This window comes from Typopeltis vanoorti, chromosome 1 (genome assembly GCF_054136105.1).
Source record: "Typopeltis vanoorti isolate ZY-2024b chromosome 1, IOZ_Tvanoo_1.0, whole genome shotgun sequence".
Lineage (NCBI taxonomy): Eukaryota > Metazoa > Arthropoda > Arachnida > Uropygi > Thelyphonidae > Typopeltis > Typopeltis vanoorti.
Genome location: NC_143549.1, coordinates 121,136,100 through 121,153,968, shown reverse-complemented (window position 1 = coordinate 121,153,968; position 17,869 = coordinate 121,136,100). Strand labels below are relative to the sequence as shown.

The window sequence follows — 17,869 nt, the reverse complement described above, 5'->3', positions numbered from 1 at the left end:
TGAGATGATCTTGTAATCGGTGTTTAAAAAATCGGAAAAACAAAGCGAGGAACGGGACAGAAACAAATTCCTCCCCTTCATACCTAAGATAACCCAGCAGGAGGCGGAAGAAATTGACGTCCCGATAACAGCAGCAGAATTCAGGCAAACAGTGAGAGATTTACCAGACAAGAAATCCCCAGGAGAAGACGGTCTTACAAACGAATTTTACAAGCACTACTTTCAAAAATTCGAGCATTTATTTATGAGAATGACGCTAGAAATATACGAAACACAAATAAAGCCAGACAGATTCAGCACAGGGTACATCACACTTATCCCGAAAACTTCAGACACAGAGAAATTAAAATACATAAAGCAATGGAGAGGGATAACCCTTTTATACCAACTGAGCTATGGAGGCTCTTGCGGAGACAATATAGTTTGATTAATTCACTGGTACTAGTCAAATTCGTAATATTTTTCCTTCGTTTGAGATCGTTTTTCCATTAAAGGGTTTGGAAAAATAATTGAACCGAATTTTATTTTAAAAAGTTCCGAATATTATTCTGAAAGTGTAATAGTATAATTCTGCTGAAAGGTTTTTTTCTTTTATAAAAATATTAAGGATTAAAAACGAAACCATAATTTATAGTAATAATGTAACAATTAGTAATTGAAATATTTTGTACTATCGTCAAATTAAATTTTATTAATTTTTATGGAATTTTCAACATATCGCTCAAAAACGTTTTTTAAATATTCAGAAATCATGAAGCACTTGACTAATTTATATCGTATTTTAATACGACATAAGTTATGGAAGATCAATATTTTAAGTTTCTGTAATTTATTTGAGCTGTTAGCAGGGTTATTTTATGATTTCAGTACTTTTCAGAAATAATTTCAAAGATTATAAAAATTAATAAAATTGAGTAAGAGTAGTCGTCAAAAAATCTATTATTAACGTCACATTCTTAATAATATTCCGAAGTTTTTAATAATATTCAATTCACTATAAATAATTTGTTTGTTTGTTTTTTCTATTTTTTTATACTTCAGTTTTATTCTTCGTTAATTTGAACATTTGTCCGTAAATGTTTAATTAACTACAATGTGAAATGACACTTTTAAATTAAGACAGGAACTATCGAAAAAATACGGTGTTACCAGAAGCAAAAACGAAATGTTTTCAATATTAAAATTCGCAGCGTATTAGTTAGATATTTAATTAAATGCATATTAATTTGACAGACAGCGCCAACAGCGTATACTTGAGAAAACCCTTGTTACCATGGTGCTTTTCAATATTGTAAGCTCTTGATGAACTGCGAATTCCATTTTGAATTTTCAGTGACTGTTGGCTCTTAAAAAGTAACTGAGTGTTATTTATTTTCATATGGCCTTCTAATTGCATACAGTAAAAGGTAAAGACAGCCAGAACAATTCAGAGTTTAATTGGTTAAATATTTATTTGATATTTAAAAAAAAAATTATTACTGCCGAACTGTTTCAAATATTTGGATATCAGTAACCAAAGCCTCTTAATTAATTTTACATACTGAAATGAAGTAAATTTCTTTTCATTTCATCATTTTGTACTGCGATGTTCGGATTTCATAATCCTAATTAAAGTTTTAATTTAATATGGAAATGAAGTCAACTTCTCAAGATGAATGTTTTGAGTCAAAACACTCATCTTGAGAAGCTGACTTGAGAAGGTGCAAAATAATAATAACAATAATATTAATGTTGTCAACATGAACAATAGATTATGTGTTTAGTAAAAGGTATAAAATATCTTATTTATTTTGATAAACAAAATATCAGTAATGAGTATCGCAAACATTTCGTTGCAATAATCAGATCATATATATTAGGGGAACTTGGCAAAATAGGGATAGTGCAAGTAAAAGAAATAAAAACAAAGAATACTTCAAAAATATGAGAAACCACGGATAAAAATGTGGTTACAGAAAAATCCATATATGCAAAGATAAGGTAAAGGAGAAGTTAGGACAACGTATAGTTGGAAGCACGGCTGTACAAATCGCATAGCGTAGAGATTCAAATCGGCTTCATGGAAAATGTAGACAGGTACAGTAAATGCTATAAGAAAATGTGTAATTAGGTCCGTATTTTGCTCAAAGGGATAATGATAGGCATTTAGAGATAAATACAACTAGAAGGCGTGCAATTAGTTCCGTATTTTTTAACACGGGGATATGGGTAGAAATTTAGAAGTAATATGCAATTAAAAAATATGCGTTTAGTAATACGGAAGGTTTTCCACGAAACCTCATCCGTGCTCGTAATTATAAGCCTATCATTGTATTGCACAAAAATCATGTGTTGCATTTTATAAGAGTTTCATGTTAATGTAAGGTACATAATTAATAATAGTAATATTATTTCTAGCAAAAAATACTCTATTTAGTCCACAATTCGCGTGGCATTTGTTTAAGTGCTTATGTGGCTCTAGTTTGTGTGTTTGTGCGTAGACCTATATGGTAAAACCAGTGCCACATGAGCGCAAATAACACATTTTGCGTACACAACATCTAAGCCATTGGTACCATAAATATACTTCATTTATGTAAACGGTTTATAATGGTAAGCAAATATTTTTATTAAAAATAATATTATTGTTATTAATTATACCTCTTACATTATCATGAAACTCTTATATAATACTCATAGTGATATGCAAGGATCATGATATACAGTATACGTGTATGAGCATTGATTCCTGAGAATATGGCAATGAGGTATAGGACTACCAGTGTTCTGTTGACATATGTCTTAGCGATAGGTAGTCTACTGACTCATCTTCTAAGTTAAACAGTTTCTTTCTAAATTAAACGCACTTAGCCCACTTCACCCTACGATCCAATTCACCTTAGAAGAAGAAGCAAATAAACAATTAGCCTTTCTATATCTTCTAATTCAACCAGATGGTAGCCTACATTTTTCAGTTTTTCAGAAGAAGATTCATACAGGTTGTTATATCCACGCTGAATCTCATCACCATTCTATTCAAAAGATTGGAACTATTAAGATTTTAGTAGATGGTGCCCGTTCTTTATATTCTTCAGACAAACCTTTACAGAAAGAATTACAACATATTAATTCCACCTTTTTATCTAATGGTGTTAAGGTTCTTTCTTTAAAAAAACTTTTAACAGTTATAGTACTTCTACCTCTTCGAATACAGAAGAAATAAGTCGCATTCCTATCCCTTATGTACATGGCATGAACGCATAGCGAAAGTTTTAAAACAACTGAATATTTTTGTTGGTTTCATCTCATCAGAAAAATCTCCACCTTTCTCGCTTCTTCTCAGGATAAGCTTCCACCTATCAGTTATCCAGGCGTCTACCAGATTCCTTGCTCGTGTGGATTATCTGATTTTGGATAAACAGGAAGATCTTTTACTCGCCGAGAGGAACACAAGTCTTATATTAAATACCGTGAGCATGAACATTCTGGACTTGCGAAGCATGTTATTGACACTGAACATAGAGTTCATTGGAGCTCTTCATAAAAGTCGTTTCCTCATAGAACGTTTTTATAAAGAAAGCTGTCAAAGTTTACTTCATTGTCCTAACTTAAACGGATTCGATGGTCTACGCTTATCCCCTTCACAGGAGATAATACTTTTTAAATCTGCTATTCTTTCCTAACTTTATTTTGTCTGTGTGCATATTTATGTATATATTATTTATTTATTTACTATAAAATAAGTTAGAAAATTATTTTGGTTATCTTACATTATCTACTACAGAGGTATTTCCCTACTGAGTGTTCCTGGCAAGATCTATGCAAGTATACTTGAGAAACGGTTTAGAAGAATTGTGGAAGAAAAGCTTGGTGAAGAACAAGCTGGATTCAGGCCAAATAGAGGCTGTCAAGATCAGTTCTTCACTTTACGACAAATAGTCGAGAAAGCATGGGAATATAACAAAGATCTGTATTTAAGTTTTGTCGATTTGGAAAAGGCATATGATAAGGTGCCAAGAGAGAAGCTATTCAATACGCTGCCGTTATATGGTGTCAATGGAGCATTATATCAAGCAATACTTAGTCTTTATTTGAGTTGTAAGTCAGCAGTTAGAATTGAACGAAGTACAGGAAGATAGTTTAATGATAAATCTGTTGTGAGACAAGGATGTACATTATTCCCTCTGTTATTCATTATCTATATGGATCACATTATGAAGGAAAGTGGTATTAAACATGATATCAGGATTGGAGATGTTAATGTCAGCTCTTTGCTTTATGCGGATGATGTTATACTTCGAAATAAATCCGCTACAAGTCTGCAAGATTCTCTGACTAAATTGAATAGCTGTTGTAATAGATATGGTATGAAGATCAGCAATAAAAAGACGAAGACAATGAAAATAGACAGAACCGTTGAAAATATCAACTGTGTTGTGAATGGAGAACCTGTGGAATAAGTAAAACATTTCAGCTACTTAGACACGATTTTTACTGAAGATGGTAAATTAAATATAGAAATAGATAACAGAATCAGCAAAGCTGGTACGGTGGGAAGTCAATTGAATAAATTCATATGGAATAAGAGAGAAATTAGTCCGAACACTAAATTAGCTGTATACAAGACAGTGTTCAAACTTATGTATCTGAGAGCTGGGTCAGAAGTAAAACACTTGCCCAAAGACTAGAGACCGCAGATATGAGAGTCCTGAGAAAGATTATAGGCGTGAACAGATGGCATCAATGGCAATATCATATTAAAAACGAGGATATTAGGAAAGAACTTGACATTGTCAGCATCCAGGAATGCGTTAGCAGAGCTAATCTCAGGTGGTATGGTCACCTAAACAGAATGGGCGAGGAAAGATTAGCAAAACAAGTGTTCTCTGCCAGGTTGGCAGCAAAACGATCCAGAGAAAGACCAAGACATAGGTGGATTGATACGGTACAAAGTGCCTTAGACCAGCGCTTCCCAAACTGTGGGCCGCAGCCCCCTTGGGGGGCGTAGGTTTTGTTGAGAGGGGCCGTGAAATAATGAAAACAAATTTAAAATGTTTTAAGACTAAGTAGATAATTTTATTTTAAAAGAAACGTATTTAACTTTTATTATTTATTATTTCTTTTTTGTTATTTTTTATATTTTAATGGAAAAATTCACACATTGGTGTTGGTTCACAAACTTTGCTTCCTGCGTATTTCAGCACTTAATGAATATTAGTAAATATTGCTTATTCATATGTTTCATTTCAAAGCAGTGGTTAATTGTATTTACTTTGAATGCTCTCCGGGGAAGCTCCAAATCTTCCCGTCCCTTTTATCACGCGTTCGTAATCAGGGACTGTTGATATTAACTTTATATACATATCAAAACTCCTTTTATATTATCACTGTCATCCGAGCTAGTTTTCTGTTACCAATAAGTTTCGCATATACTTCACACATGAAAAAAAGCTTAAACAAGTTCATGTGGGAGATAGTAACTCTCTTACAGTGGTAAACAACACGCCATCCCTAACAGTCACTATACTGAAGAGGCAATAAAAACAAGTATTTTTATTATGCCAGTGAATAAGGTATGAGGAGTCTGTGTAATATATTTCTCAACAAACAGTGCAATTAGAGACACCTGGGATAAAAACACACTAATTAATGAATCACGTCCCCTCATAGAAACTATGCTGTATAGACAGAAACAAAACCATATGTTGCATGGGCAAACACAGTATCTAACTAAAAACGATTGTTATTAATTAGATGTGTGTGAGTTCGATTTCCCAGGGCAGCAATAAAATTCAACCGAACGTGTTAAAATTCGTAAAAGTGTTAAACTAAGTAATATATATATATATATATATATATATATATATATATATGTTAAGAATACCAAGCAATTTTTAAATCTGGTTTTACTCCATTTCCCAAGTAAGCAAACAGACAAATAAGTCAAGTTTGTGCCTGCAAGTGATGCAAGTCTAGCTGATCCTACAGGCAGTGCAAGACCAAGGCAACTTGGTCTTGCACTGCCTCTCCAAGAAGGAGATGCATGATGTTTTGTATTAAAGGCAAGAGGCCACTACCCAGACCGGTTTCGACCTTTATTGAGGTCTCATCAGTGGGAGCTAGGCTAGAAATACCAAGATTTAGTAATACAGAGCTCATAAGTATTTTACCAGAACAAGTTGCCATAAGGTGTTTTAACCTTATTAAATAAAAATCTCTGGAGGAGATATAAATGTAGAAAGTATTTTACCTTGGGTGTAATAAATGTTAAGAATACCAAGCAATTTTTAAACCTGGTTTTACTCCATTTCCCAAGTAAGCAAACAGACAAATAAGTCAAATTTGCGCCTGCAAGTGATGCAAGTCTAGCTGATCCTACAGGCAGTGCAAGACCAAGGCAACTCGTGGTAAAGGTGGCATGAGCTCTGATCACTAATCTTTATATTTACCCTTAATGCCAAAACACATCTCCAAGAAGGAGATGCATGATGTTTTGTATTAAAGGCAAGAGGCCCCTACCCAGACCGGTTTCGACCTTTATTGAGGTCTCATCAGATGAGACCTCAATAAAGGTCGAAACGACGGCGGTCAATGTGACCGCCGTCGTTCATGAGAATGGACGTCAAACGTGGCACGACACCCTGCACAGCACTGAAGAGGGCTTCAGCTGTAATTCCTGTCACATGATGGCGAATAGCTTCTTTCAACATGGCCAAAAGTCACAAGGTGTAAGGTCTGGGGATGGATCTTGGTGGCCATTCGTGCTTGAAAGAGCGACTGACAACACAGTCATCGCCGAATGTTGATCGCAGCAGGTGCTGGACAGGACCTGTGATGTGTGTGGGGGTGCTCCATCCTGCATGAATGTTACACTATAGAGCGCTTGCCTCTCTTGCGAGGAGGGAATTAAGCTGTCTCTTAAAAGCGCTGCATAATCGCCTTGACATAAACAGTTCGAAATGTACCGCTGTGGATCAAAGAAAAAAGGGGCCTATAATTAATGACGCAGTGAACCCACAACATTTGGCTGATGCAAAGGGGTTTCCACAATCGCGTGTGGGTTCTCTCTCTCTCTCTCTCTCTCTCGTCCAGATACGGCAGTGGTGCGCATTTACACTTCCATTAAGCGAAAAGTGTACCTCGTCAGTCCACAGGACATTTGACAGCCAGTCCGCATTGTTTTCCATCTGTCGAAAAGCCCAATTTGCAAATTCATGACGTGTCTCGAAATCGGTTGGTTTCAGTTCCTGAACGTGTTGGATTTTGTAAAGATACCTCTTGAGGATGATCCTGAGTGATTGCCACACAGTCCCATACGAAATGCCAGTTCGTCTTGAAATTTCACGTGCACTGCATTCCCCATGTTCGGAAGCTCCCGATTGTGTGTCGGTCTCGTGTTCAACCTCTTGCACAACTGCAATAGTTTTTTTTGGGGGAGTCTCCCGCTTCTTTCACGTGCTTCAAAACTGCCAGTGTCCTCAAATCTTTTCATCATAGCTATCAGTGAGGAACAAGACATCGGTCCCTTTCCACTTCTAATACCCAGCATCGAACGATAGGTGTGCAAAGCCACACTTGCACATTCGGAGTTCTGATAATACAGCTTAACTAAAAGTGCTTTATCTCATAACGATAACATGACTCACCTCGGCAGAACGTTTAATTTCAAAACGTTAAATGCTGAAAGTTTAACTCCAGTATTCACTACTACATCTAAAATTTACATAACTCACGGTTTAAATAGCGACAGGTAGCACTATTTAGGACCGCTACAGTGCCACCTGTCGGTGACAAATATAACTATTCTGGCAATAAAATTTTTCGTTATTAAAAAAAATCCCATGTCTTTCTGTGCATTTCTGTGAAAACCGCATCGTGCTATTGTCTATACTTTTCGAATTGTTGAATTTTTACTTTTTCTGTGACTTTTGGATTACCTGGTATATATATATATATATATATATTAGGATATATATTAGGATAACCAAGTAATTTTATAAACTTGGTTATTTTAACTCCTAATCCCAATTGGGAAAATACTAAGAATAGTGATCAGAGCTTTATCCACCTTTACAATGAGTTGCCCTGGTGTTGTACCATCTTTAGACTTGAACTTTGTTTCAGGCACAAACTTAATTGTTTGTATACTTGGGATTAGGAGTAAAAATAACCAAGTTTATAAAATTACTTGGTTATCCTAATATATAATATCCCCAAGTTAAAAATTTTATTACATATATATATATATATATATATATATATATTAACATTTCATTATTTCTCAGATAAATTACTCATACATACATATATACATACATACAATAATAATGTTTTTTCATTAAAGGTATGATTACATATTTAAATTACATGTGATACTTACATTGCATACATACATATACATACATACATATTTTGGCATAGTGCTTTGTATATTAGTGTTTTAGGTGTGTGGAAACTATGTCTTTTCACCTGTAGAATTTGCCAGTTATTGTTCGGTGTTTGTTTTGTAGATGGCTTATGTGGCTATTCCAGTTCATATCTGCATCGAAATAAATTCCAAGGTATCGTATTGTTTCAATCTGAGTGAGGGTAGTGGTTTTACTGTTCTGTGTGTTTTTTATGTTGGAGAGTCGATGTTGGATGGTTATATATTTGTTATTAACTGATCATGTCAGTAGATTTCTGAATATTATTAATTTTGTCTTATCTAATTTTGTTTAGGTGTATGGAGTTTTTGGTGAGCCAGTCTATGAGCAGATTTATGTCATGTTGCATATTTGTTTGGGCTATGCTTGCATTATTATGGTAGATATTATAGCTGTATATTGGAAGAAGATCTTGCCTTTGAGAGGTGGCTGATTAATATCGTGCATATAAATGTTGAATAGAGTTGGAGAGAGTACATTCCCTGTGGCACTCCACAGGTAACTGGTAGCTCTCTACTTCGGTTTGCTCGATAAGCGATATGCTTTCTATTTTGAAGGTAGTTTGTAAATCATCCATGCAGAGGCCCATCTATTCCAACATGTCTCAGCTTTTCTAATAAGGTTTGATGTTTGAGTGTATTTCTCATTTACATGTGTCCTTAGGGCCCTTTTTAGGCTACTGTAGTTTGTAAGATTTTTGTATTCAAAAGGTAGTTTATTTAGCATATCTGGAATGTAAAAGCTTTGAGTGGCCTTTCCGTAGTGATTTATTATATCTATATGTGATATACGAGTAATAAGTTGTCTGAGATCTTGTTATATGATATATATTTCTGGCCATCCTGTAATTGGCATGAAAGTAATATTTTAGCATAACTGCATAGTGACATAAATGTTTTGCAGTTAATATGTTGTGTTCAGACATTGCAGTGTATATAAAGCCGGTAATGTCTCTTTGTCCCCCAAAAGATCAGTTTTATCAAAAGTGGACTATGTCTGTGAGTTTCTGGATATCATGGAATATTTTTATGAGTATAAACATATGAAATTAATTGTAAGCCATTTGGATACCAGATTAATATCATATTGCATATGCTGGTGGACTGTCCGTAAATATGCCGTTATCAGTGGGCTCGAGGACCTATATCATATGTGTATTGAAAGACTGAGCTAGGTTGTTCTGAATTACGGCTAAAACAACTAAGACTATAAGAACAACGTATTTGTTAATGATGTGTTCATCTTGTCGGAATGTCTGCTTTGCCGAATGAAAAATCGGAGTTTCGGGAAGAAGAAAAATAAAACCCTGTCGCCCCTGTATGAGACCAGCTAACTCAAGTTCAGTTGGTTAATGTCATGCATGTAAGTATTAATTTGGACTGCGGACAGAACTGCTTCTATATGTGGTAATCCACAGGTTATCTTAACATTTTGATTCCAAATTGATCATATTCGTGTAATTTGCGTTTAATTTATAGATAAATTTTTAAGTATCTGAATACAGATCCTTAAGTACAAATATTCCAATATGTATTGATGTTTCTTGAAATATTTATATATAAGAGTCGAAAATATTTCAACATATTTTTGCATATTGAAAATATGCAAAAAATATGTTGAAAAAATAACGAATATAATATAAGTATATCCGTTATTTTTTAGAACAGACTATTTTTTTTGATTTAGTATTTACGCGAATTACCTTAATTAAAAGTGATTAGCGTCAATTTTAATTAATTATTAATTTTGCACTTTTTTAAAATTTTTGGATTATTAAAATTGTTATCATTTAAAATCATGGAACCAGCAACAAAACGAAGAAATTATGAAGCTTGATTTAAAATAAGGGTAATTAAAATGGAAAAGCAAACTAATAATTGTGCTACTACAATAAAATTTGACATAACCGAGAAGACAGTAAGAGAATGGAGGAAGAAAGAATATATTTTTAAAATATTGTCAAAGAAAAAAATGTGCGATGGGTACGGGGATCACCCGATGGCCGCAACTGGAAAATCACGTTGCAGTATTCGAACAAAGGCAGAATGGTTATCTTGTTACAAGAAATGTGATTAGAGCATATGCACTAAAATGGCCGAGATTGAATCCTGATAAACGTATAGAATTTCAAGCTACTTGAAGATGGTGTAATCGTTTTATGAACAGACAAACTCCGGTAATACGACAAAAAAAGAAAATTGCTCAAAAACTACCAGCAGAAACTTACCAGTTTCCATAAATTTATTATTCAGTTGAGACATGAACATAAATTTCTATTGTTAAATACTGGAAATATGGATGAAACTCCTATGAGCTTTGATATGATAAGCAATAAAGTAGCAAACAAACATTTGATAAGCAACAAAAAAGTAGAGACTGTAATAAAATCATTTAAAAGTGTGGTATCTCTAATCTTATGGAAGGTACGGAAGATGATCTGTTGTCGGACGCTGATGACGATGAAAACGAAATCAATTCACCAGATTCGAACTGGTGAATTGATTATGACGATCATTTATATGACGATCCATATGACGATCATTTAAATGATGAATCTGAAGAACTAATTTCAACAGATGATGAAGAAAATTAACATGAAAATTGAAGTTAATAATTATTATTTGTTTTTTAAGACACATCTGTTGTAATATTTTAAATAAATTTATGTAACAAAAAATTAATCTGATTTGTTTATAAACATATACAGGGTGTTCGGGATAAATTTGACATATTTATAATTAATTATATTTTTCCGTAAGTTACATGTATTAACACACACTTCTCTTCATTTAAAAGTTTGGACCCTTCTTCATTCATATACAAGATGTCAGAAAGGATGGATAGCTGGAACCCACCTGAATCATGGAAGAGAATAACTTGTATCATGATGATTCGTGCCCGCCATCAAAATAAGGATATTACGACTGCTGCCCAATGCTCCCTGAATACAGTAAAAACAATCAGGCATGAACTAGAGACTTGCAATGGTGACTACGAGGATGTAGCAAGAAGAAAGATCCCTAGCAGACGATCTGATTGCGTTCGTACAGCAGAATTCCTCGCAAATCTGCAGGAACAGGTGTTGAAGAACCCTGGCATTGGAATTCGGGCTTTGTTCGTGGAGTTGCTAACTGTAGTCAAGCCCTGGATAACAAGGGTAGCCAATGGTAGGCCGTATGTATGGCAGCAGGATTCGGCCCCTTGCCACACCTCTGGGAAAAGTCAAAAATGGTTGTCTGAAAATTTCTACGACTTCACCAGTCCAAATGTTTGGCCTCCAAACTCCCCAGACCTTAACCCCATGGATTATTTTGTATGGGGCGCAGTTGAAAAAGACACCAATCGCACTTCCAGTAATACAAAAGCCCAGTTAATGGATAAAATTAAAACAGTTTTTGCGGCCCTTCCCAGGGAGACTGTAGCATCAGCTTGTTCGAGGTTCCGAAGCAGAATTGAAGCTGTGATCGATGCTAATGGTGGTTATTTTGAGTAAATCTTGTTGATAGTATTGTAATTAACTCTGCCTGTAATGTTTTTTTGTCAATTCATTAAATTTAATAGATACAAAGAAGATTTTCTTTTTCCTTACGAAACTGTCAAATTTATCCCGAACACCCTGTATATATATATATATATATATATATATATATAAATATAATACGAAATGTTTTTTATTTTATAAAATAAGAGATTTTTTTGGAAGCCCTTTGTTTTGTTCGTATTTTCTTTCTGAATGTTATTTCAGTTACAAGATGAAAAAAGCAGGTGTGGGAAAAAAGACTCATCTAGTAGAAGAGAGAACTGAATCAGGGCTTAAAGCTGAGGTAGCTAGGTTACAAAGATTGCATAGAATAATGGAAATTAAGCGGTTTGAAGATCACAAGAAGTCACTTGAAGAACTTCTGAAACAAAGGTAAATGTTGTTTAGAAATATTTAATTAAATGAGAATTGTATAGGTAACTTCTTAATTGCATATCAGATCTCATAAAGTTAAATAAAATCCTGATGTCATACATTTTCAATTAAGTTTGCCTAGTGAACCCATTTCCAGCCTACCATTTCATCCAACCCATTTCATCGCCAGGGATGAGATCATTACCGTGCTTAATGGGGACCTGAAGTGCTTGAAAAATTCCCTGTTTAAGCGATATCTCATCTTTAGGCCCACTCATTGTACTAATACTGATCTACTATTGAAGATTGAGAGTTGTGTTTTTCCAGCACTGTATAGCCTTGCATTTCTCGGTTCTGTAGGAGAGGAGATACCGGTGTTCTCTTTTCTCCGACAAGATGTTCCTCCTTCCCATTCACTCTATGATATTGTCTCTCCTCTCTTCTAAATTGCCACTTAAACTTCAACAAGCGGTTTAAGTGGATTTTTATGTGGCTCAAATCACTCCAGGACAGGAAATTCAGCGGTGGCTTCACTCAGTGACAGGAAAACTCGCCAGTAAGCAGAGCCTTCCCAGGAAGCAAGCAATTCCAATAACGAACATCAATAAACGTCATCAGTAGGATCCAGAGTAAAAAGAGATAAAGTCGTTCTCTCAGTACTATATCCCGGATGCATGTCGCCGTTCGCCCATCAGTAGGTTCTTAGTCATGTCTTCCTGATGATGTGCCATTTGAATTTTTGTATGCCACTGTAACCCATGCTTAGCTTGGGACTCCCTCATTAGATGCTGCCTAAATTATCATCATCATCATCATCTCATCCGCTTGATAACCGGTTGAGTCCACTAAGAAGAAAGGTTCTCCACTTTTCGCGATCTTTAGCAATCTCGGTCATGACTCTATAGCTGGGCAGATCGGAAAGATCTTTCAGCAACTTTATCCGAGTACCTCTTGGTCTGCCCCTAGGTCTTTTGCTTCCTATATATCCATTCAGAGCTACATATGGCAGTCCATGAGGTCCATTCTCTGTATGTGACCAAACCATCTCAGTTGATGCTTAATGATTGTATCTATTATGTCATCTGGGAAGTTTAAATCTATTCTGACTTGATCATTAGTCTTGTGTTGCATCCAGTGGGTGTTATTAATTTTTCTGAGGCATTTAATTTCAAATGCTTGAAGTTTCTTGGTTGGTTGTTGAGTTAATCTCCAGGCTTCTGAAACATAAGTAGCCGAGGGGATGATAATTGTTTTATATCATTTTAATTTTAGACTTGTTGGGATTTTTTTATTTTTCAATATTTTATTTAGTTTATTCATGCTGGTCCATTCTAGGTTTAGAATGTGTTTTACTGTTTCCATATGATAGCAGGACCAAGATGATAGCAGGTCTATGGAATGAACCTTATGAGAACAGGTTGATAGGTTGAAGATTTGTGGGTTGCAGAAATTAGTTGATAGGCGGAAAAGGGGAGATATGATTGAGACATTCAAATTGCTAAAGGGTAAAGGGTTTCTATAGGATTAATTCAGAGGATATTTTTGATATCAGGACTGGTGGTGGGAGAACTAGGGGACACCTATGGAAGCTGGGCAAGAGTGTGGTTAGCAAGGGTGTTAGAGCTGGATTCTTTACTTTTAGATTGGTGAATGAGTGGAATGGGCTGCCAGAATCTGTTGTGGGTGCTATGACGGTGAGTGAGTTCAAGGCAAGGTATGATAGATACTGTGAGAATGTCGTATAGTTGTGTGGACATGATGTTTAGGGCCTCCCTCGATGAGTCTAAGGACTCCCTGGAGTCGCCCCTAATAATAATAATAATAATAATAATAATAATAATAATAATAATAATAATAATAATAATAATAATAATAATAATAATAATAATAATAATAATAATAATATTGTTGAGGTTACTCGAAATGAGACTACCAAGATAAACAATTTTATTAACTTGTTCCAAAGGATGATTTTCGAGATTTATGAAAATATTTTCTTCTTCTCTACCTATCTTCATTATTTTTGTTTTATGAAGATTTATTTTCTACATAAATTTTACAGGAGTCATTTAGAATATTAATAGTTTTTTCCAACTGTGATTTAGAATCTGCTAGGATAATGATATCATCAGCGTATTTAATGTGGTTAATGTTCGTACCATTGATTTTTACACCTGGTTTATCAGCTATGGTTTTACAGACTTCTTCTAGGAAGATGATAAAGAGTTGAGGTGAGAGAGGGCAACCATGAATTACACCTTTCTCAACTCTGAAATCCTCAGTTTTAATGTTATTTGTTTTAAAAAAAAAGCTTTGGTGTCTCCATAATAATTTGTAATAAATGTTGAAATATCCGAATCCAGTTTTACGTTTTTTTAAGATAGTGATCAATTTGTTTCTATTAACTGAATCAAAGGCTTGCTTGAAATCTACAGTATATGGGCAGGTTGTATTCCCAATATTTTTCTGCTATGTTATTAATGGTGAAGATATGGTCAATAGTGGATCTATGTGGCCTGAATACTGCTTTTTCCTCCATGATTTTTTCTGTAAGCACATGTGTTCTCTTTTGTATAATTCGGATGAATAGTTTATAACTATGACTTAAGAGTGTTATGAGTCTATAATTTTCACAAATCACAGGAGTTATTGGTATAATAACTCCTGTTTTCCAGTCAGTTGGAATTGTTCCAGTATAAAGAATTTGATTAAATAAATTCATGAAAAAATTAGTGGCTTCCTTTTTCCCATATTTCCATAGTTCTATAGATATTTCATCTTTGCCCGTAGCTTTCGAAAGTTTTATTTGGTTTATTGCATTTATAATTTCTGCTGCAGTTATGGGTGGTGCCTTTTCATATATCATCTCTTCTGTTATACTTTCCTCCTCATATTCTTTTTGAAATAATGTTGGACAGTAGTCCTTACAAATTATTTTAATATTTTGTATTGATCCAGTTTCTAGATTGTTTTTATCTTTCATTGTTAGTAATTTATCTTTATAGATCTTAGTTAATTCTTTTATAATTTTATATACAGTTTTATTGTCATTTCTTTTATTAGCTTCTTCGCACAGTTTTGCGTTTTCTTCCAACCATGGCAGATATGTACATTTTATCAATTTTGTTTTTAAGATCCTTATAATGGTGTTTATTTTCTTCTGTATTTTTTATATTTAATATATGCATTGCTGCCCTTTTTTCTTCTAAAGTATTTAAAATTTCAGGGGTTATCCATTTATGATTTGGCTTTGATGTTGTACCAAGTATGTTTCTTGCAGTACTTGTAACATTTTTTTTATCTTGATTCTATGCACTTTCTATATTATCATAGGTGAATCGTCTAAGCTCATTTCCTATTAGTGTTTGATAGTTGTCTTGCATAAATTTCTCTTTCAGTTTTGACAATCCGTTTTGTTCATAAGAGCTTGTGATTTACAGTACTTGAATTTTAGTTTAATTTTTGCCGCAAGCAGTTCATGGTCAGTGTCGAAGGCTGGAGTTTTTAAAGTTCTAACATTTTGCACTGATGATTTCCAATTGCGTTTGATTAAAATGTAATCAATACAGTTCTTTATTGTACCATCTGGTGAGGTCCATGTGTATTTATGGGAAAGTCTATGGGAAAAAAGGGTATTACAGATAAATAGATTACTTATTTGCTTTACAAAATTCTAATAATCTTTATCCTCTTTCATTTCTGTTATCAACTCCAAACCTGCCCATTACATCCTCCATGCCTGGGGCGAACTTCCCAATTTTGGCATTAAAATCTCCCATCACGATTAATATATCTTTCTTATTGGTCTTGTCTATTAGATCAGTGCTTCCCAAACTTCTGGATGTGAGGGCCCCCTTTGCAAAAATTAAAATATTTCACGGCCCCCCTCGAAAAAAAAATCGCAATAGAGATATATTATTATAATATTTATTGTATTTATATTCAATACAAAACATACACAGCGAATATTGCGAAAATCAAATGCATATATTACATTTTTTGCCTCTTACCGTTTGGTTCTGAAGACGATGCGGGCTGTTCTGGTAAAATATGAAATACTGTCCTTTTTTTTTAGTCTGTTTTTGTTCTTCTGATTGTTCGCGGGATTTTTTTTTTATTTTTTATCAACCACTTATCCATCTCAGGGTTAAATTTTTTAACGTAGAATAGATCAAATAATATCACCACGTACTAATACTGGCACACCACAGACTGATAACATGAAATTAGTGAATATTACCTGAATAAGGGAATCCCCCGGACCAGGAACATTTTTCACTTTTGTGACTTTTCTCCTTTTACGGTAATTAAGCCTAACGCGAAACAGACAGCAAAGGCAGTCTGTTTATTAAAACGTGCTATGATTGGTGCCGTATTAACAAAAGATCGCGCAACCGAAAGATAAAAGCATAGCTGATAATTGAGTTGAAATACTAACTCTCTTCAACCGAATTCCATATGTGAAACTGCCATAACATTCATTATATATATATATTACTTAGTTTTAACACTTTTACGAATTTTAGCACGTTCGGTTGAATTTTATTGCTGCCTTGGGAAATCGAACTCACACACATCTAATTAATAACAATAGTTTTTAGTTAGATACTGTGTTTGCCCATGCAACATATGGTTTTGTTTCAGTCTATACAGCATAGTTTCTGTATAAGGGGACATGTGATTCATTAATTAGTGTGTTTTTATCCCAGTTGTCTCTAATTGCACTATTTGTTGAGAAATATATTACACAGACTCCTCATACGTTATTCACTGGCATAATAAAAGTACTTATTTTTATTGCCTCTGCAGTATAGTGGCTGTTAGGGAGGGCGTGTTGTTTACCACTGCAAGCAAGTTACTATATCCCCACATGAACTTGTTTAAGCTTTTTTTCATGTGTGAAGTATATGCGAAACTTTTATTGGTAACAGAAAACTAGCTCGGATGACAGTGATAATATAAAACGAGTTTTGATATGTATATAAAGTCAATATCAACAGTCCCTGATTACGAACGCGTTATGAAAGGGACAGAAAGATTTGGAACTTCCCTGGAGAACATTCGAAGTAAATACAATTAACCACTGCTTTGAAATGAAACATATGAATAAGCAATATTTACTAATATTCGTTAAGCGCCGAAATACGCAGGAAGCAAAGTTTGTGAACCAACACCAATGTGTGAATTTTTCCATTAAAATATAAAAAATAACAAAAAAGAAATAATAAAAGTTAAATACGTTTCTTTTAAAATAAAAAAATATACTTAGTCTTAAAACATTTTAAATTTGTTTTCATTATTTCACGGCCCCCCTCAACAAAACCTACGTCCCCCAAGGGGGCCGCGGCCCACAGTTTGGGAAGCGCTGTATTAGATCTTGCAATTGTCATAAAAAAGTGTCGATTTCTTCATCTTTATGTGACTGGTGGTGGTGGGGGGGGGGGTAGATTATACGCCCGGGACCTAAATTATATCTATCCAGATTAAAGAAATTTTCTGTATCCAGTTCAGAATTATGTTTCTGCCTTTAGGACATCACATATTAAATATCTCTGAAAGGGTACTTAAT

General features: G+C 34.3%; 1 protein-coding gene across 1 annotated transcript in view; it reads left to right on the top strand.

The window, feature by feature from the left end:
* The window catches only part of LOC150110366 (uncharacterized), a 98,182-nt gene that overhangs the window by 43,956 nt on the left and 36,357 nt on the right, over positions 1-17,869 (top strand). The window contains exon 2 of the mRNA XM_090396727.1: positions 12,151-12,318. Within this exon, the coding sequence (XP_090252853.1) occupies positions 12,151-12,318 (168 nt within the window). The remainder of the gene's footprint in view (positions 1-12,150; positions 12,319-17,869) is intronic.